The sequence below is a fragment of the Eschscholzia californica genome, unplaced genomic scaffold, assembly GCF_041429995.1.
Source record: "Eschscholzia californica isolate CP2 unplaced genomic scaffold, dmEscCali1.0.p SCAF_5, whole genome shotgun sequence".
NCBI classification, from domain to species: Eukaryota; Viridiplantae; Streptophyta; class Magnoliopsida; order Ranunculales; family Papaveraceae; genus Eschscholzia; species Eschscholzia californica.
In genome coordinates this window covers 52,054,161-52,074,913 of record NW_028238472.1, presented here as the reverse complement: position 1 = coordinate 52,074,913, position 20,753 = coordinate 52,054,161, and the positions used below count along the sequence as shown (strand labels likewise).

At 35.5% G+C, this 20,753-nt stretch overlaps 3 protein-coding genes across 4 annotated transcripts; 1 reads left to right on the top strand and 2 right to left on the bottom strand.

Annotated features, from left to right (window-relative positions):
* The first annotated feature begins 210 nt into the window (after window positions 1-210).
* Window positions 211-2,295, top strand: LOC147540435 (transcription factor bHLH106-like). Its single transcript, XM_086644269.1, has 2 exons — window positions 211-876; window positions 1,405-2,295. The coding sequence occupies exons 1-2, from the start codon at window positions 529-531 to the stop codon at window positions 1,870-1,872; spliced, it is 816 nt and encodes a 271-aa protein (XP_086500395.1). The 5' UTR covers window positions 211-528; the 3' UTR covers window positions 1,873-2,295.
* A 5,701-nt stretch (window positions 2,296-7,996) lies between these two features.
* Window positions 7,997-12,407, bottom strand: LOC147540434 (putative auxin efflux carrier component 1b). The gene is made up of 6 exons (XM_086640446.1): window positions 10,177-12,407; window positions 9,589-9,844; window positions 9,414-9,499; window positions 9,082-9,239; window positions 8,843-8,919; window positions 7,997-8,487 (listed from the first exon to the last, which is right to left on the bottom strand). The coding sequence occupies exons 1-6, from the start codon at window positions 11,294-11,296 to the stop codon at window positions 8,415-8,417; spliced, it is 1,770 nt and encodes a 589-aa protein (XP_086496572.1). The 5' UTR covers window positions 11,297-12,407; the 3' UTR covers window positions 7,997-8,414.
* Window positions 12,408-16,578: 4,171 nt separating this feature from the next.
* LOC147540433 (digalactosyldiacylglycerol synthase 2, chloroplastic-like) lies at window positions 16,579-20,472 on the bottom strand. 2 transcript variants are annotated; one of them, XM_086643372.1, is made up of 5 exons: window positions 20,271-20,472; window positions 18,623-18,988; window positions 18,270-18,536; window positions 17,702-18,051; window positions 16,579-17,399 (listed from the first exon to the last, which is right to left on the bottom strand). In XM_086643372.1, exons 2-5 carry the CDS (start codon window positions 18,902-18,904, stop codon window positions 16,877-16,879), a joined length of 1,422 nt encoding a protein of 473 aa, XP_086499498.1. In that variant the 5' UTR covers window positions 18,905-18,988; window positions 20,271-20,472; the 3' UTR covers window positions 16,579-16,876. The 2 variants fall into 2 exon arrangements, with proteins under 2 accessions (XP_086499498.1, XP_086499499.1); XM_086643373.1 differs by having other exon boundaries at window positions 18,623-18,983; window positions 20,271-20,393.
* Between the last annotated feature and the right edge of the window lie 281 nt (window positions 20,473-20,753).

Below are 20,753 nucleotides of genomic sequence, written 5' to 3'. Positions count from 1 at the left end.
CACGTGCATCTCCTCTCTCTTTTCTTCCTCCTTTCGTCTTTAGCTCTTTCACGATCTTCTTTGCCCCTTATCTCTGTCAATGGCAACATACGATAACGCTACCTGCCCTATGACCTATGTAGAAGAGAGGGCGAGTCGGAGTCATATATATAATTTGAAAGTGTACCCAAAAGAGTAATATATAATCTGAAATGGACTCACATACAAGAAGAGCTTATGTCCCAATAGAGTTAGTGTCTTTATACACCAAGTAGAGGTCCCCATACAAGCCACTCCCTTCCTGTAGTATAGATTATTTTTAGAGAGAGAGAGAGAAACTTAACTATTGTCATTCTTTCTTCTCCTTTTTCTACTTTCTAGAGAGAGAAAATTCTTCAAAACACTTTATACCTTTCTGGGTCCTTATATTATAATCCCCAACAACGACAACTGAAAGACAAACCCACTTCTTCTTTTTCAATTAGCAGAAGAAGAAGAAGAACTCAAAAAAACAAAACAAAAGCAAACCCTAATCCTATATAACCAAAAATGATTCCTGAAAATCTACCCAATGGATCAAATTCATCCGAACTTTACCGACTTTTAATTGGGAATAGTAGTAATGGGTTAATGGTGGATGATGATTTTGGATCTTTTCCTTCTTCAAATTATGATTTAGTTCATCAACATCTTCATCATCAAGGTGGGGGGAGCTTTAATGGAAGTAGTAGTTCTTCTTATTATCATCATCCTTTTGAAGTATCTGATTTAACAGAGATACCTCAAGCTAGAGCTTTAGTTGCTTCAAAGAATCATAGAGAAGCTGAAAAACGAAGAAGAGAAAGAATTAATTCTCATCTTAATAGACTTCGTAGTCTTCTTCCTTGCAATTCAAAAGTAATCTCTCTCTCTCTCTCTACTTTCTCTCTCTAGAAATTACAGTAGTTCTATGGAACCAAAATGAAATCTTTTTCGTGGGTTTGTTGATTATTTCATGATAAACAAGATTTCTGATTCTGGGTTTTTGATTCTGTATGTTTTTTTATTCTGGGTTTTGATTTTCAGAGTTCCATATTTACTTTTTCATGATGAACTTTTTGCTCAAGGGATGAAATTCAAGTTTCATGAAGTTTTTTTGTTTTGAAGATCAAAAGCTTATAGTAGTAATAGATCTGAATTCTGAGTTCTGGGTTCTGATCAAAAAACAATTTTTATCAAGAATTCGGGAGATTCGATCTGATTTTCAGTAAAAATCTGATTTTTGACGGATACCTTTTGTTTTTCTTGAATGATGAAACGACAAACAAAAAGGATAAACCCCTTTTACAGGATTCTGAATTGGGAAAGTTTTAAAGCTTTTCAGATTCAAAGTAGTAATAAATTAGGGTTTTGATCTAATCTTTTGTTTCTTTTTTGAATTTGCAGATTGATAAAGCTTCATTATTAGCAAAAGTGATTCAACATGTTAAAGACTTAAAAGAAAAAGCCCTAGAAATTTCAGACATTGAACTTTTTCCATCAGAAATTGATGAAATTAGTGTTGATTTTTCTGGTAATGGAAGATCAATAATGAAAGCAAGTTTATGTTGTGAAGATAGATCAGATTTATTACCTGATTTAATTGAAACATTAAAATCATTAAGATTAAAGACACTAAGAGCTGAAATGGCAACATTAGGTGGAAGAGTTAGAAATGTTCTTCTTGTTACTAGTGAAGATGATGATGAAGATAATGAAGATAATAAAAAAGTTTGTGATGAATCGTCAATTGGGTTTTTACGCGACGCTTTGAAAACCCTAATTGATCGATCAAATAGTAATGGCGAACGATCCAAAAGACGAAGAGTTTTGGATCGAAGAATTCCAACTACTACTACATCAACAACAACTTAGAAATTGCGGAAGACCCTGGTCTCGAGTATTCTCGAGAACTTTGTTTCTGGTCTCAAAGGTCAAGAGTTCGAGACACTCAGGGTGATTGAGAGATCTCTCAACATGATAGGTAGAGTGAAAAAGAGATGGGGAATGTTGCAAGTTGATAATTGGTCATGGTGTGTGTAATAGTATTATTACTAGTAGTAAAAATGCATGGTGTGGGTGTTATTAGATTTTAGGGTTAGGGTTTTGATGCATGTAGTGATAAGAAGGGAGTTGATGAAAATCAAAATGAAAAATGTTGTAAGTATTTAGAATGAACTTTTTTTTGTTAAAGTGTGTTTTTAGAATGAATTGATCAATTAAATTAGAAAAGACATGTAATTGAATTTGAAAACATGTAAAAGAGTTTTCTCTATATATTATGTGTGTTCACTTAAATTCTTATTTATCGATTTGAGACGAGATCACAAGATATGCGAATAACGTGATGGAATGAGAAGAAAAAAGATAGTTGAAGATTGATATAATTAAATTTCATACATTTAAATTAGTTCTTTGTTCTTCTTGACAATAAAACTAGTAAAGAGACCTTGGAGGTTTCTTTGACGGTCTCATATGACCTGATGCTTGACCTATTGGAAAGTCTTGGCCACATATTGGGCATTCATGTGGTGATGATGATGATATTTTCTTCTCTCTTTCTTTTTCTTGCTGAAATTTCTTCTTTTCTTGTGTTGCAAAATGATGATAGTTACCAACAACTCTTGGTTCAAGTAGTAAGAGGTAAGTCTTCCAACTTAGCGGTCAAGGGTTCGAGGCACACGCTTACCAATTCAAAAAAAAAATGATGATAGTTTCTTCCTTACTAGTAGGGCACCTTCTTATCCTCATGGTTTTCTTCAACTAGTTGTATTGAGTGAGATTCTTCTTGTTCTCCCCTCATCAATAATATTGGTTTCTTATGACTATGTCTTTGAAGTGTTGGATACTGTTGTCTTGGACATCATAGTTTAGTCCGTTTATGTTTTTGGTTAGAAAATTGTGTTGAAGTTTGATACCATGTTAAAATTGAAACATGCTTTGATAGCATGTTAAATTATCTTTATCAAGCATCCAAGATTAAAGAGTTGCAAGAAAAAGAACACGGCAGTCAGACGCTCGTTTCAAATGGAGCGGCTTTTCCAGAGACTTCAAACTGATTTAATTCAAATCAAGAGTAAAGTTGAATAAGTTTTACTGTATTTTCGTCATGTATCTCCAAGTCGGATACTTCAAAAATTTTGTGCTTCGACTTGCTGGGGAGGGGGTTTAATAATTTTCGTGATTAACGTGATGAATTGAGAAGAAGATCCGACGATCATAAAGAATTCAACATATTACAAGATAATTGAAGCTCAGTTTCATAGATATCCAAATATCTTAAATTCTTGTTCATCGCCGGATTTCCGCCTTCTCAATCTGTCATGTTATTCACGTATCTTATTATGGTGCCATTATTGTTGATCTTCGTCTTCTTGATTCGTCACGTTTTCCACGTATTTTGTTGTAAGATTCGATAAAAAAAAATAAGATGGATTTTTATACAGTGATTTACGTGTCCTGGATGAGTGTTTTTTAGTCTTTTTGATCTGTCACGTTTTCCACGTATCTTTTTGTGAGATTCCATCAAAAATATAAGGTGTTTTCATAGAGTGACATACGGGTCCTAAATGAACGTTTTTCTAGTCTTGTTGTTTCTCAACCTTCGTTAACAAGTCGAAGAAGGAAAAAAATTGTTTACACTAACAATTTTACAAAATAAAAACTAAGCTATGTTATAGGATGGTGCGGACCAGCCTTCTGGGCTGCTAGTGATACTGTTCGCTTTAGCACACCAGGGCCTCACGGTTTTAAAAGGCCTCACTATGGAAGGATGTTTAACCTCTAAAGAGGAGCACCACACTCCATCTCACCACCAATGAGGGATTGCTTTACAGAACACCCTCCCAAGATCACATCATAGTAGAGTGAATGATGTTAATAACGTGTTATAGAATGGTGCGGACCAGCCTTTTGGGTTATATTGTTCCCTTTGAAACACCTGGACCTCACGACTTTAAAAAGTCTCACTAGAGGAGGGTGTTTAACCTCTTAACAGGAGCACGACACTCCATCGCACCACCAATGTGTGCTTTACAACAATATGATATTTTTTACAACAATTACATTGGACAGCAAACAACAGTCAAATGACTTGCTTTCAACCTGCTTGACTCTTACTATTATAGATTCTAAACATCATATCATTTTGTTTTGTGTGGATTCATGAAAAGAAGTTTATATCAATGGTTCGAACTATCAAATTCTCAACAGAATTAGAAGATTAAACTTACCCATGAAATAGACTACCGGACTTATTATATTGTTATTATAGATTCTACTCGATACAAAATTATTGGAAAAAATGGGTAAAGAAAAATGGTTGTAGGAGGGGAAAAAGCTCCCTCCCCCGGGAGAGGCGTGACCGACCTAGACAGTGACAAATATACCCCAAGACAATGATGACTTAGGGCATGGAGGGGAGACATATAACCAGACACCAAACAGATGTATGGAGAAAAGTAAAAGTTCACTCTGCCGACCTAAAACCCTAAACCCCCTTCTCCTTCCTCCAAAAATTCTCAACCAATGTCAGTATGTTGGTAATCTACCTAGGTGTTTTGGTCATTTCACATCACAATATTGTTTCTTGGTTTTTTTTTTTTTTGATGAAAATATTGTTACCTTGGTTGTGTGTTTTTTAATTAAATGTGAAAGATGAAATTAATAAGGACGAGTTTACATATGCTCTCAAAATTTGTCATCTCTAATTAAATTATCCCGCTTTCAGACTAAGTAGTCCGAGACTCAAAGGGTGACTTTAGTTTAAGGACACTTTGATGGGTCTGAATTGGTGTTATCCAGACCAAATACGGATTAGACCCATTTTGGATGTGCGAGGATTGCCTACTCTCTCGTAGCACTAAGAGTGAGGCGGGCATGGTAACTTTTCAGAGCGCCTAAATACCATCGCAATTAATAAATTTTAATTGTTCAGCGTGTGCCTCGAATCCTTAACTTCTAAAGTGGAAGATTATACCTCTTACCACTCTAACCAAGGGTTGTTGGCATGTGTTTGCATTCTAATCCGTTTTTGAAGACTTGAATTCAAACTTTTAAAAAAGAAATTAAAAAACATATAAATTAGATATAAAAGCTAGTATGATGCAAAACAACTAAAATTACATGTACAATTATTTCGAATTTACTACTTAAATGTACAAAAAAACGAATGGCAACTTATATAAAATAGCACTTTTTTACAAATGACTATGACTCGTTACATTTGTAATAAGACATAGTAAGGATCGTACAAAATGGCGTCTTAAATAGTCTCACTAAAGTCTGGGAGAACGAAAATCAGAGAATAAATACAGATTCTACAAACAAATAACGGTAAGAGAAATTCTTTTGGAGTACGTCTTTCTAGATTTATTTTCTTTTAAACTATTTAAACTATATACATCGGTAGATACACGAATTCAGGCCTTTTGAAATCGAATCTCGAAACTGCAGAGTTTTAGAGTTTATATCAACATTATCGACCACTTGGACGACCAAATTTTAACCGTAATTTTTTCTGTTGCAAACTATGTATTTGTACATCTTTACGATATACAATGTGATTCTAATGACATACACCACACCGTTATAATTATAAAAACACGTCGTTATCACAATATGCCTTGTTTTTCTTATAAATGTAGTAAGATTATGACATATACTAACCCTAAAAATAATTGTCCAAAATTTTTGATATGATTTATCTAGACAGGAAGAATTATTGACTTTACAGATTAATACCATAAGTTGTGAACCACTAAATTCTTATCTAGAATCACAAACTCATTACTACATAAATCACAAAATCTCAAGAAATTAATTGTCCATAACAATAGCCAAAGAATATCTAGAATCATATTTATTTTTTTATGAAGTTGTAGAATCATATTTAGTACTAGATTTTATTGTTAAAATGATGGTCCAAAGAAAAACCCTAAATATAGGTGAAAAGAGAGAGAGAGAGAGAGTGGGACATGAAAGATGAAATGAGTCAGATAATGTCAAGGCGTGCTCCCTAGACATGCCAAAGTTTGGCGTGCAGGGACATTATCTTTTTTTTCTTTTTGTCCGACTGAAACACAAGAGAGAGAAAGAGAGAGTTCTCTAGCTAGTCATCAGTCAAGCATGCTCATTTGTTCTCATGCAATCTCAACATTCTCTCTCTAAACTGCAATCATTGCTTCCCCCTTATCTTTCTCTCACTTCTTTTTAGGGCATAAAGTTAAAGTTACTAGAACTCAAACCATCACACCCTTATTTACCCACTATTCAAATGGTAATGATTTTTTGATGGTTTCACTAATATGTACTATTCGAATACAACTAAGAAAAAACATATATTTTCAGGTAGAGTATGTTTTCCGATCATAAATACTGTTTAGTCCGAAAATAGAGGCAGACTACAGGCCGAAACGTCCCCACTGGAATAAGCTTTTGATTGTGAAAAAAAAAAAAACGGGTGTATGTATAAGACCATCACATCACGATAGAAAAGAAAAATAAATTTGGAATTTAGAAGAAAAAAATTAGATTCACATATGGAAAGTTAAAGATTTAAAGATTTTTCTTTTTAAATCCCGCTCAGACACATGCTTCGACCAAAATATTTATTCACACGGAATCATAATTGTTAGAAATATTCCTAACCATATAGTTTCTCAATTCGCAGTGGTAGCTTTTCTTGTTGAGGAAATGAATGATAAACCTGAAATATGAGGGACATATGTATCTAATGACATGCATGAGTATTTTTTCATTACAAATAATTGAGTTATATAATCGATATTTGTTTGGATATTTTATGGGGTATAAATTTGCGTCTGGAACACGAGGCAGGCCATGCCTATAGGGGATTCGTAATCTTATTTGAAAAGTCGGCATATTTCAAAGAGTATGAATTTGTTTTAAATCAAAGACCTCGAGGATGGAACCAATTTGGTAAATGCTTCTTCAACCCTAAGTTATTGATGTCTCTCCGTATTTGCATCTCTATGTTCGCATTCTGCTTAAGGCGAGTGAAATTGGAAGCCTCTTGAATAAATTTTGTAATCCTCTTTTACAAAACTCTAGTGATAGGGCAGAAGATGATCAAAATAAAATGATAGAATGAGATGAGGTTAAATGTATAAAAGAGAAAGATGCTCTTAAACTCAAATATTAATTGGGCTTGGTGCTTCAAATAATTGGGCTTCCACAAATACACCCATCCTAGAGTGAGTATGTTTTATTTTAAATATGACCCGATACGACGTCGCCCCTAAGTCACTTTTTGAGTTTTTGAACTCCAATCCCAAGCTTTACGAAGTCTTTTCTCTCTTTTTTTTTCTCTGATTTCGTTTCTTCCCTACCGAATTCATCTAAATTTGTATTTTTTCACTCTGGGATAGTATAACTATTACGGTCATTTCAGATAATAAACTCTTAATTCTGATTATTTTAGGATGAGTTAGATGCCACGAGTCAAACAAAACTTATCAAATTTTGTTTAAACAAACACGAGAGAGGGAAGATAGGTTGCATTATGGGCTATCCGACCAAATCGCATTGAATACTGTTATGAGACATCATCGAGAGATTTTGGGTTTACAAGATAAAGACTTATTATAAACCAAATGAGGAGAGTGTGTTTGGCATCCCAAAATCCCACACTCCACTCTAGAAAGAGATTGTAGTTTCCCCAGCCCAACCAAGTTCAAATTTGAAATATTTATTCAAATTAGGGTTCAAAGAGATTCTTCTTTTACATTCTAAAAATTAAATATTCCGTAAATCCATCTCCCATCTTTAACCTATGGGCACAACACCTCGAAGAAGTGCGAAGTTTTATCGACTATGCACCGGTTGTTAATCGCACCGGTTGTTAATCGCACCGGTTGTTAATCGCCTCGACGTTTTCCTAGAAAAATGGATAATATAATATATCTCACCCATTTTTTGTATCCTAACACTTCCAAAAGATGAAAAGAGTCTAAAAACAAAGATGAACCCAAACCCAAAATTTACTACTCAAAAGTAACTTTTCCTTTTCATAAGCTTCAAAGAAACAACAAAAGTAGTCCCCCATCTTTTGATTCTCATTAGAAACAAGCTTACAAAAGCTTCACTTTTCCAAAAAAAGGGAATCAAGAAAGTTGAAAAAACAAGAACAAGATTCAAAAAAAGGAGAGAACAAAGAAAACCCAACGGTCAAATTTTTTCTCTCTCCATCTCTCCTCTGTTTCTAAAGCTAAACTCTTTTGTTCTCTCTCTCTCTTGATTCAAGCTTCTTTTCTACCATGCGACTACTTTTTCTTCTTAGGAGAAGGCAAAAATTCCCAAAGGGAGCCCAAAAATTTACAGTTAGGTAGATCCTTTGTTTTCCAAAACATGCTTCATTGATTCTTTCTCCCCTTATCTCTCATCTCCCAAACATCTCTTTAGCTCCAAAGACCAAGCAAGATATAGTAAACTAGTGTGATGGGAAGAGCTATAAGCATTCCAAATATAACCCTACAAAAATAAAAACATAACCAAAATCAATGTCATAATCAAGAATTGCAATTCAAGGAGGACAACAACTACAACTTCAGGTCAGTTTAGGACCTTGGTGAAATAGGCGCGGATGAACTAGACCCACATCAAGAACAAGTAAATAGACATTTTTCGTCTAAACTAGACCTACATCAAAAACTAGCACATAGACATTTTTCGTCTATCGGGGTGGGACTTGATGTCAAATTTCATGGTTAAACTTGGGTTACCAAAATCAAACTCTTATATAACAAACGACTAGACAAGAGAAAACAAGATAATAGAAATGAATAATGTAAAGTGAAGAAGTTAAGAGATGAAGAAGAATTCAAACCCGGTACTGAGGATATCGGGATGAACATTGTATTCCTTAGCAAAGACGAACGGAACAATTCCTTGAGGCAGAGCTGCCTGTGATTTTGGAGACGAAAAACAAAGTTAAAGGCAAAGATACATAAAACATCTGAAAAAGATGAGATAAAGCTGAAAAAAGAATGACATGTCAAGGCTTTTTCGATTAACAAGAAAAAGAAAGTTAAAGTTGATTGAGCTAATCGGAATCTAGCTTTATACCTGCACAATGGCGACATGTAAGAGAACACCACGTAATCCAACGATGAATGAAGCAGCGGCCATGACCCCAGGTCCAGCAAGGAACCGAATAGCCATAGAAAATGCAGCAACTCTCTTCCCACAAGCGATCATACGTGGTTGCAATGCCATAAACAAACCTATAAAAGATGATATGATTGTTATTCATGAAAAATGAAGCAACAAAGACATTCTAGGCCCTTGGGTGATAAAATTGGCCGAGACAAACTAGGTGGCATTGAATTAAACTAAGAAATAGCCCAAGATCTTCGTAAAGTATGAGAAGTTAAGAGGAATTAGAGATAGTTATATACCAAGACTAAACATAGCCATTCCAAGACCAGCATCAGATAAAATCGATATTGAACGTGCTATAATCACCGGCATTTGGATATTCCACCTGTTGACATAGCCAAGTATTAGATTCTTCAAACATAGAAGATAGAGAGTGAGAGTGCCCTTGACGAGGGACGATTGATCTAGGGTTACCTGAAAGAAACCAAGGACCAAGTAAGACCAATCAAACTCGAGTAAGTGTTTGGGTTCCTGATTAGTTTTCGCCAAACCATGATCAAGATAAGCCGTGTCATAACACTGGCTGGTGGCATTGAAGTGGGTGCACCACTTTTAGGTTGTAGTTCAGTAGTGGAGCTGGACCCAAGCTTAGTCAAGTTCGGTTGCTCGCCCCCATTTCCGACCGCCTTGTTTCCAAAACTAAACTGGTCTCGGTGATAATCGTCAAACCCTAAAACCATGACAAAACAAAATGAGTCAAAACAGGAAACATCATATATGATCTAAGAACCAAGCTATAGGTTAAACAAGAAAAATAGGAAAGAAAAATAGGAAAAAAACAAACTCCCAAAACAGAAACAAGATAAATACAAACAATCAATATAATCAGACAAGAACTTTATGTGATGAATCAAGAATGAAACCCCTAAAATAGGAACTATAGTAACATCAACATCAAAAGAATTCAAGCATTTATAAATGATCAAACTATGCTTACTATACAGGGGGAACTTCAAAACATAAAAAAGGAAAACTTAATGAGATTAAGAAGTTGATTTATACCTTTAGTGGTTGAATCAGTGGGATGAGTTCCTATTCCACCATTTTCATGACCATAATCACCACCTTTAAAGACATGAATCCCACCTTCAGAAACAGGGGAAGCACTAGAACTCCAAACAAACATATGAAGATCTTTTCCTCCATCATTTTTCTTCTTCCCCACTGGTGAAAACATTCCTGAATTTGGTGCAGGATATCCACCACCACCACCTTGAACTCCATTTCTCACAACCCCACCAGTATTTCCAGCCTCCTCATCAAAACCTAAGTTCCCAAAATTTGATTGTCTGGGACTAGTACCATTAACATTTCTTCCATTAACCATCGAGTAAAAATCAGTATGATTAAAACTAGAACCTCTTGGAGTTGGATTTCTTGAAGATTGTAAAGAGTAAATCTCAGCATTAGTTAGATTAGAAGCTCTAGGAGTTAATGAAAGACCTGAATGAGGACCATTTGATCTTCTTGAAAATACTTCAGATCTAGAACTAGTTGATTTTCTAACAGTAACATGAAGTTTACCATCTTCACCAACTTCAGCTTCAGTCTGAAGTGGTTCTTTACCATCTAGGGAGAGAATATCAGAGTCAACCCTAAATGAGATAATAGAACCAGCAGTATCAGGAAATTGTTCTACTATAAGAAGTTTAGCTCCTCTGTATTCAAACAAGAACAACATCAAAGTATACCAAATAATACATTGAAGAACAACAATCTGAACCATTAAACTTCCTGAGAAATCTCCATACATTCCTTTCAAAAGAGGGATACCCATAACAAGAGTATTAGGAAGTGTAGAGAGAGAAAATAAAGTTATACTCCATTCAAGACAACCTCTAGCACTAACCCTAGACCAAACAGCAAGAACAGCTAAAACTATTAGTTTTTGAAGTGTATCAGCAGCTATGAACTTTAAGTTCATGGTGTAAGGATTGTTAGATGAAATGAAATGAAAAGATAGTAAAGGAACAGCAAATAGAGCAACAAATCTGTTAATACCAGAACATTGATCAGGACTAAAGATTTTCCACCATTTTACTGAACCATAAGCTAGAACCATAGCTACATAAAGAGGAACAACAGCAGTAAGAACATGATATAAATCAGTTCCTGTGATCATTTTTAATGGATTTTGAAGGATACCCAAGTTTTAAAATCAGATTATAATGAAAACCCAGAAAGGGATTTGGATTTAAATAGAGAAAACAGAATAAGAGATTTACTCTTGATAGCTACTATACTCTGTTCTTCTTATTACTTTGGTCTCTGGTTCTGGTTTATGAAGAAGATGAAACTTGTAAAAGAAGAAAAGGGAAACAGAGAATCACTGGTTATTACTGAAAAGTAAGGATTTCCCAAGTCAGGAATGAAAGAACCCTGATTCTGTTTTACCCGAACTAGATTTAGCTTTAAGAGTAAAAACACAAGCCCAAATCCAAACCCAAAACCCAATGGAAGAATAAAACAGAGGAATAGTGAGTGATTTCAATCCATTTTACAGCTAAAGGTTTCAGTTTTTAGAGAGAGAAAGAAATGGGTGGGGAGAGTGGGAAGTTAATATATTTATGGGAATTTTAATGGCAGACAAGAAATAAAGGCAGAGCCGCTGAGGTTTCTTGAAAAAGCTTTGAGAGGAGGAGGAGGAGAAAGAAAAGAAGTAAAGATCCCTCACTTTAAAGAGTTGAGTTTTAGAGAGAGAAAGAAGTAAGAAGTATAGAGAGAGAGAGAAATCAACACTTGAACCAATGAATAAAGGAATCGAAACCCCAAACACCAACAGTATCATAAAAGTTCTGAAAAAATGTGGAAATTGAAAGACAACTAGACAAGGTTATATGAAAGATTCTTCAAAAGAATTCAATATCAAAGTACCAACTTATATGTTGTTTTTTCATCCAAAAAAAACTTATGTGTTGTTTTCTTCATCGAAAAAAAAAAAAAAAAACTTATATGTTGTTTTGAACCGTTAGATCATGCTTATCTTGGTGGGCCTCTGTGTTCCCATTCTTGGGCTTTTTGTAGGCTTAATTCTGTTTTAGCCCTCCGTTTGTGACTGACTGGTCATTTTAGTTCTCACAAGTGTTTCGTTAGAGAGAAAAGACAAGAAGAAGGCATTTTTTTTCGAGGGGTTAAAGGTCGTAGGTTGGAAGTTGCAGCTCGACGACCCTGTCGGTAGCATTCGGTCAAAAGAAGAAGAGTGAGGTGGAGCAAGAGAGAAATGAAGCGGAGGAGAGATGAAATGAAGTGAAAAAATGAATATAAGAGAATAATGTGACATGTAACATTTGTCTAATTAATTTTATTTTGACTCTTAAACGTGCACAAATAAAAATTTTGCGAATTTCAAAAACTAAATTAAACTACCAAGCATAAATGGAAAACCAAAACTGTCCATTAGTCACTTGCAATGGGCCAAGGAAGAGCAACCTTTTTTTTATGTCATAAGCCTTAAATCCTGGATGTAGTGGTAGTGTGAGAAAGCACTTAGGTTAGGTAGTTAGTGGGGGAGATTTTTGTCATCCATTATGACTCTATTAGGTTGAAATATTACACAAATCAACTAATATTTGATTACTTCTTTAGGTCAATTTTATATACTCGTAAAAATTGTATATCCATTAATTTTCTTTTATTATTCACTACCACGGAGTAGTGTGAAAGATTATTATAGTACTACACATTTCAACAAAAACAACATTAAAATGAAAACAATTACCATCTGTAATAAGAGTGTGACTTCATCTATTTTCTTTACTGAAGGTATCAACCCTATAACAATTACTTTGTTAAATCTCGCTACTGCTTTTTTATCATGGAAACTAATTAATTGTTAATTAGTGAAACGGACTTAGGCATGATATTTTTTGTTATATATTTTTCTTGTCTCACGTAGGCCTATTCTCACTCCCTCCTTTTCATGTATGTTGGTTTTTAGCCTTAATACATAGTATTTTTTTGAGCGATGTCAATTACATTTGGCTTTGTCGACACTTGGTTGTCCAAGTAGTTGACACTGTCGAAATAAACTCTATAACTCGTAGAGGTCTCAGATTCGAACCCAGAATGAAGTGGAACCAATAGTTTTTTAATTTGAATTTTTCGTTTTAATGACTCATTTTCACTAAAAAATAAAAGATTTTCAAAGTTTGACTTTGATCTGAACTGTTCTTTTAACCGTGTGACTCATCGAGTCAAAGATTTTGTCAAAAATTCTTTGTGCCCTTAGTATTCCCCAAAATAATAAATTTGTCGAATTTTCAACCCAACTTCGAATCCTAACTAGAATCACTGATTTTTAATCAATGTCGGTTAAGCTCGCTTTATCTGAATTAAAGTGAGATTAGTTGTACTAAATCAATCAACTTTAGAGTTAATTTAAGTTACTTCGTTAAGATAGAAAAATGATTACACGTGATGGAGTGGACACGAGACTAGAGAAGACACGCGTGACAGAATAAAATAATGAAATTAAGGCTTGTCTTTAATCCCTAATAATTCGAGAATCTCGAATGTTTTTGTGTTTTCTTGTCAATTTTTGTTATTTTCTAATTTCCCATAACACCAATTTCTTTTTGTTTAAGAGTTTAATATATTACTAAAACACATGAGAGATTGAGTTATTGTACAAACGAGACAGAGAATTTGTAATATCATTCTAGCAATTCTTTAGATTCCGACAAGATTTTTGCTAATATATTTACTCGTTTAATGTCTTGAAGTTTAACATAAATAACAAAGTTGCGCTATTGAATGAGTTCTCCATTAACACTGATTAATCTTCTTGTTTGAAACATTGACCACCGTTTGGAAGTCCCTCATTTACTCTCAGGTGTGTGCTTCGTGTCCATTGTCGTCCAAAATCCTTCAAACATAGCTTGTGCTTCAATTGTAGTATTATTCATGTTTCGTCGAAGAACTATTTAGAGGAGACATCCACTTGTAAATTGGAAAATAATTTCTTGCACAAGTTTCAATTCTTTGTATTCGATTTGGGCCTCTCCCGTTTACCATTATAAAAAAAATAAAATGAAAGTAACTATCTTCATTCGCTGTTCAGAATCATAATAGAATTGTGTAAACTTAGATTCAAGAAAATACAATCATCCTAAGCTATTACTTGATTACAGAGACATAAACTAGACGCTCTAAATATGACGTAGTATATAGAAATGATGATAATTTTAATATTTTTAATTTTATTTTGTAGAATAGTCCATGTTATCACAACCGTAAAGGTGGTTGCTGGTGGTGGCGAGTAGTGGTGGAAAGTTGTGGTGGTAGTCAAATATAGGGTCGGTCCTGGGACAAGCCGACAAAGTCTCGTTTCCAACCTCAGATCTAAAGGGCCTCATGGGAGGTCTACAAAGAAAGAATTACGGGGGTCCGATATAAATTATCAAAGGTAACAAGTATTCTTCCTCAGCTCAATTGGTAGAAAGCATGTTAGACACCCAAACAACCCAAGATCAATCTCTTACCACCCCAACGATTACTAAATCTCCATCACGACCATCACCAGTCTACCATCAATAAATCTTAACCACCTCCATACTAAACCTCCACCACTACAACCACCATCAAACCACAACTAACATTATCCCACGACCACAAAAAAGACTGAAAATATTTATTTGGAAGAATCATTCCTAGTATCTGTTTTTTGCGGTTAAAAAAGAGAGAAGGAAATTGAACAAGCTACTGACTCGCCGAGTTTCGAACTCGCTAAACCATTTAATCGGAAGTTTAAATAAAGACTGACAAGACTCTATCTCAATCAAATAGCTCGATTCAAACTTCACATTTATGAACACAATTTTCATGTGTCAAACCTTACAATAGGGGTACGAAAAATATAGAGAATTATGATATACTCCTACAATTTTTTGTTGTCATCTTGTGAAATGGGTGTGGATCACATTCTTAAATCGTAGTGAGTAGTGGTGGAAAGTTGTGGAGGTGGTGGTGGTCGGGCGACACTGGATGGTGGCGGAGAATGGTGTTAGTGGCGGATGAAGACCTAGATATTTTAAGGGCAAGGAATGGGAATGATGATGGTAGTTGCGTCACATAATAAGATGTGCAATAAATGGGTTGCGTGGTGATTTTGGTTCAGGCGGCGCCGGTCTTTAAGAAAAAGCCGAACCTAATAAAATGAATGACAAAAAAGGGAAGCCCGACAGAATCTGAATCAGTAGGTCCCACTCCACCACCACAGACATTAATCTTGAAAACTGAATATCTTTCTTTGTCAGATCTGAAACCACCTCACCCCCTTCTTACCTCATTTTATTTGTTCTACCACACAACACTAATAAAATACAATAAAATTCTATTTCCCTGTCATCCTATGCCCAACCAATAATCCCACTGAAACAACAAAAGAAAAAGGAAAAAAGATCTACACGGAACGGTGACATCGTTCAATCCGAGGTGTTGTTAAGTGGGTGTCCAATCACTACAACGATAAATGATAGACGGAACGCGTAATTTTAATAATAAGGGTGCCCACAGAACTGACTAGATTTTATATGTGAGTAGATTTTAAAGCCCTACGTAAAGGCAAAGATTCCTCTCTACAAAAGTTCAAGTCGCCAAAGTGAAATCGAGAGCGAAAGAGAAACCAGGAAGGGCCTAATTCTTTTTTCTGATTGATTCAACTCTCATAAAAAAGATATGCTTTGGTTATATTAAAAGATGGTGGTGGTACCTGTGAAGAAACATTTTATTCTTTTAAGTCGTCGGAGAAAATTGCGGATTGTTGACCTTCTGCATGCTATCATAAACAAGAAGAGGTGAGAAGGAAGATTTGACATTGTGAATGACAAAAAAAAGGTGAAAATATATTTTAGGCCATCAAAATTACACTGAAAAATTCTATTCAACCCTCCATTTTGGTCTTTCTCCCAGCACTCCGCTGATGTGGCGACATATCACTTGAGTGTGGAGCAAATGGCGAGAGAATGGTGAGAAAGTATAGTCCGGTGATATGTCGTCACATCAGCGGAAGGCTGGAGAGGGGACCGAAATGGAGAATGAATAAATTTTTTGAATTACAATACACCATGAAATTGGACATTTAAAGCCAAAACAAATGGGCAGACATTTAAGGAGACAAAAGAAAATCAATTCACATATTGGGAGCCAAATCAGAATTAATCCTGTAAAATAAAATAAAATAAAATTCCACTCCCATGTCACCTTGACTTGACCCAACCATTATTTCACACATTCACCTGAGTCCGATGAATTCCGTGGACGTCTGAATCTGATGATGGGTAAAACCCGCCCAACCCACTAAATTCTATAAGACGGGCTCGGGTACTAAAGTTAACTAGGCACATGCCCAAGCCCAATATATTCTCTTTATTTTGACCTATCACTATGTCTATTCAGATATACACGTTATGTTAACACTGAATTCAATAGAATAACAACGGAGTCAGAGCTTAAAAAAAAAAGATGAATCATCTCACCACTAGTACAACAACAACAACATTCTAATAAGATTGAAAGGATGAATATGGAAAATAATAGCACAAACAAAGAAACTTGGTGTCTCTACTAATGACCTAAATGAATATGAACATTATACATGCAACTAAAGATTTTCGAATTTTTTTATGTTCATTGTTAACATCTTGACCTAATCGGCGAGGAAAATCATGTTTCGGTAACGTCAGGAAGTACCTTAATCGGATCATCAATACCATGAACTTGAACTTCGTTTTTCAGTCGGAAAAGCCAATCCTAGCTCCTTGCATTGTTGTTCATCTGGTTCTAAGCTTCCCGGTATAGCACCAAATGCTTTTCGAGCTCCTTCTATCCCAGATGCTGCAAAATGCAGATATGCAGATGCATCTTCTATATTCCTTTTCAAATCCGGCAACTTCAATGAAGTTGACATATAGTTTTTCGTCACGGGTTCTTGTTTTATGTCAGAACCATGATCAAGATCAGATACCTTTAGAAATCTCTCTGTAGCAGATTCCCATGATAGTTCATGCCTATGTTCATCTGTTAATGGTTCAGGTTGTTCTGCCATTGCTCTATGAATTTCTTTCACAAATTGATCACCATTCTCAAAAGTTCGGCAATTGGGGAATTGCTTAAAGAAGTCATTTGAGGGATGATCCGCACAAATTACGATTTTTCCCATAGCCAGTGCTTCTGCTGTCGTAGTGCAAACTACGTCTGTTGTGCTCGGATTCAGGAACACCTTGTATCTGGCACGACAAAAAGGGCGAAAAAAGGGAACCAATAGTAAGTCTTTCAAAACTTCATTCTGGCCAATGAACACTCTTTTCTTAGTGAAAATCATCTTCTTATCATATATATGATTATGTTACCCGTATAAATAGATATAAACTCGCTATGTATAGAGACTAAATCACCAGGTGCCAACTTCACAGGCTGATTTCTAGCCGAGAGCCACACATTTTTAACAAGTGATTTGGCGACTAACAGCAGAAAACTAAGAGCAGGTAAGCAGCAAGAAAAAGAAGTGGGGACAGGTTTGAGAGCTTACTCGTGAAACAAAGGATCCACATGGTCACGGCCTGGGAAGACTTCCACTGGAAGATCCAACTTTTCAGCAGCTTCACGAACTTTCTCAGAGTCTTCTCCATTTCCAAATAAATCAACCCGAAGTTCAATGAGCTCATTCTGGTGAACGGAGAGAAGCTGGAGGAGCTCTTTGTATCCTTTGCTCCATACCATCTTTCCTATAAAGTAAGCACCTTTGGCGAATGCCTGGTTTCCTTGTAGTTGTTGATCTTGCTTCTTCTTACCAATCTCGAGGAATTTGGGATTCACACCATGGACATTACAAATAATGGACCTTGGAAGATCTTGTGTTGCGGCCGACAATCGTATAACCTGCAATATTGTTAGAAGTGAATGTATGAGATCATCAATTTTTGGAGCGGATGATTGTCAAAGATTACAAAAAAAATAAGTGGCATCACAGGAAGTTCGATATCTAAGATTAATAACATAAAAGTACGTTATTTGCTTCTATGTTTACGATCCTTCGTCGATGTTACTAAAAATAAGTAATGGCAAGACAAGGGGTGAGCAGGCAAGTTGATATCTACCTTGTGGCAGTAAATTTGTATAACCCAACTATTGAGGTATTTCAAGAGAAAGGCATGGAACCGTCCATTCTTCTCTCTCTTAACATATTCAAGATAATTGGTGTGGACTATCCCTATCACTAGCCGAAATTTGGTTTTCCATCTTCGCCCGTGATGAAACCATGTTAGATGTTCAGGCTCCTCAAGGACAGCAATATCTGCTTCTTCGTCAGGGATGAATTCTGTAATATCACCAACAGCCAGAATGCTCCCTTTATCTCTAGAGAACTGAAAATCACAGAATGATCTCTTAAACTTAAAACAAACATTCCGTAATTTCAAATCCTACACGGAAGGATCGTACGAGTACTAACCTTTCCAGGATAAAAACTTATGTTGAATCCAGATATGAACCCAGTCCTCGACTCAAGCCACTTACGGACATAAGCTTCTTGTTCTAAAGGTGACTGAAACGTGATTTTGTTAGGATAAACTAGTTCTTGATCTTTCAAGGATAACCATGGAATCACTAAAGTGACCTTCCTCTCGCCGTCTTTTGCAAGATATGCAGCACGAAATAAAGGGTTAACAGCTGTTCCAGTCATCCATGGAAGACTTGCTGTAGTGAATATTGCAATCTGCTGCTTTTTGGCCATTCAGCATAAAATACAAGTATTATATACTTGGCTCTTGCGTATTACGAAAGAGCCAAGTACTTGAGAAGTTTCTTGATATCTAAACTGCACCAACAAAACGAAGGCACAAACTCATTACAACAGTTCAAGTTTGACAATCAACAGTATATAACACAAAAAATTCGACGCAATGCATGTTCAACTAAAAATACTCAGTCAAGGAGATACTAAATGATGTATGAGTAACCTCATAGTTTTCATATACTGCGGGAGTGGGGCCTCTCTCACCCAAAAGCTATCTCAAGAGGTGAGGTTTTCTTCACACATATAAAGTGATCACCACTCTCTCCCAAACCCAGTGCGGGACTAACTCTATAAAACTTTCTCTTCACCCATTACGCCTGGAAAACTCTCTATCCCTCCAAAAAGGACCTAAGATTTTGGCAAATACGGGCTCTGATAGGTCTTGGGCCTCTCTCACCCCAAAAGCAAGCTCAAGAGGTGAGGCCTTCTAAAGTGATCAACACTCCCTCCCACAATTAATGTGGGATTAACTCCAACTAATACCACGAGAAAGTAAGGCGAGAATGGGTAGTTTCTTTCCAAAAATTCTTGGAGGTTTTAGTTTCCACAAATCAACTTCTTTCTTAGAAAGACAAAGGTAAAAGTGCATATCCCAACAAATCACACGTGGAGATATCGATAGCAAACACAGTTAATGCTATTTCATAACTAATGGATTGAGCAACAAATCATAAACCACCTAAAAAGGAATACTTGAATCCATAAGCAAGAAAAACAAGCACATGTACTTAGATAGGCTAGGACAAGGCAAACTCCAAAAGGAAACTGCGTAACTTAGTAAAATTGATATGATTGCTATAGAGGGTCCTAGATTGAATAAACGAAAATCTCCTCTACAAAGGAGAAGATCCTCTCTGATAAGTAGTTTGGTCCTATCCGCTAGAGCATGAAGAACTCTCGACGAACCCGTGTATTCAAGTCCAATACATTATGATATACCTGCTGATATTTCTCTTTCTAACTACACAATCACTACTAGCCCTACCACTTCATTTTGTTGTTGAATTCAAGATGAACTAAATGTGTGTTAGACATTTCAAATTGACCAAGATCACAAATTGATCAAATTGAAAAAACCAAGCTGAAAAAAGTTCCATTCTTAAATTATAACAACAGTAAATCATGAACTACTACCAAATTCACTTGATGAGGTCAAGAACTACAGTAATTTAGATACGAAACGTTATTTCAAATTAATAAGTCAAAAATTCAAATTGATAGAGCAAAACCTAATCTTGATTTTAATCATTTCTCCAAGAAAAACAAATGAGAAGTTAATCGATAGGGAAAATTTAAGGGTTACCTGTTTGAGTGCCAATTCTATAGATTGAAACAGGATGAGGGTAGGGAAGAAATTGGTCGATTTCGTTGAGATAGAGTGAGAAATTAGGAGTAGAAATTGGGGGAATTATTAGGGCAAAAGTATGAATGAAGAGAAACGGGGGGTATTTTCTAATATATTCGGAATCTTAACAGCGATTGTGTGCTAAAACTTTAACGTGATTGGGTTATAATGTCCAACTAGACAAACATTTAGACATTTTGCGAATAAAATTTTGTCCTTTTCCAAAAAAAATAAATAAATATACTTTTTGGTACTAATTTTCGAATTCGAGTGGAGCTTCATTTTGTTTCTTCCAAACTCTCTAATATTGTTTATTTTCTACGCTAGTAAGGATTCTCGGTACATTATCATTGTCGACGATCCTTATTTTTTCTTTCTCAAAATTTGTTCTCTTATCTGTCTACGAGCGTTTTATCTGGAACCCTTCTTTTCGCAGAAACA

Excerpts from the sequence above, each read along its gene's own strand:
- LOC147540435 (XM_086644269.1), top strand. The coding sequence starts at position 529 with ATGATTCCTGAAAATCTACCCAATGGATCAAATTCATCCGAACTTTAC. Across the intron at positions 877-1,404 it reads TTCTTCCTTGCAATTCAAAA|ATTGATAAAGCTTCATTATT; the intron begins GTAATCTCTCTC and ends TTGAATTTGCAG.
- LOC147540434 (XM_086640446.1), bottom strand. The coding sequence starts at position 11,296 with ATGATCACAGGAACTGATTTATATCATGTTCTTACTGCTGTTGTTCCT. Across the intron at positions 9,845-10,176 it reads CACTGATTCAACCACTAAAG|GGTTTGACGATTATCACCGA; the intron begins GTATAAATCAAC and ends TCATGGTTTTAG. Across the intron at positions 9,240-9,413 it reads AATGGCTATGTTTAGTCTTG|GTTTGTTTATGGCATTGCAA; the intron begins GTATATAACTAT and ends CATCTTTTATAG.
- LOC147540433 (XM_086643372.1), bottom strand. The coding sequence starts at position 18,904 with ATGGCCAAAAAGCAGCAGATTGCAATATTCACTACAGCAAGTCTTCCA. Across the intron at positions 18,537-18,622 it reads TAAGTTTTTATCCTGGAAAG|TTCTCTAGAGATAAAGGGAG; the intron begins GTTAGTACTCGT and ends TGTGATTTTCAG. Across the intron at positions 18,052-18,269 it reads TACAAATTTACTGCCACAAG|GTTATACGATTGTCGGCCGC; the intron begins GTAGATATCAAC and ends ACAATATTGCAG.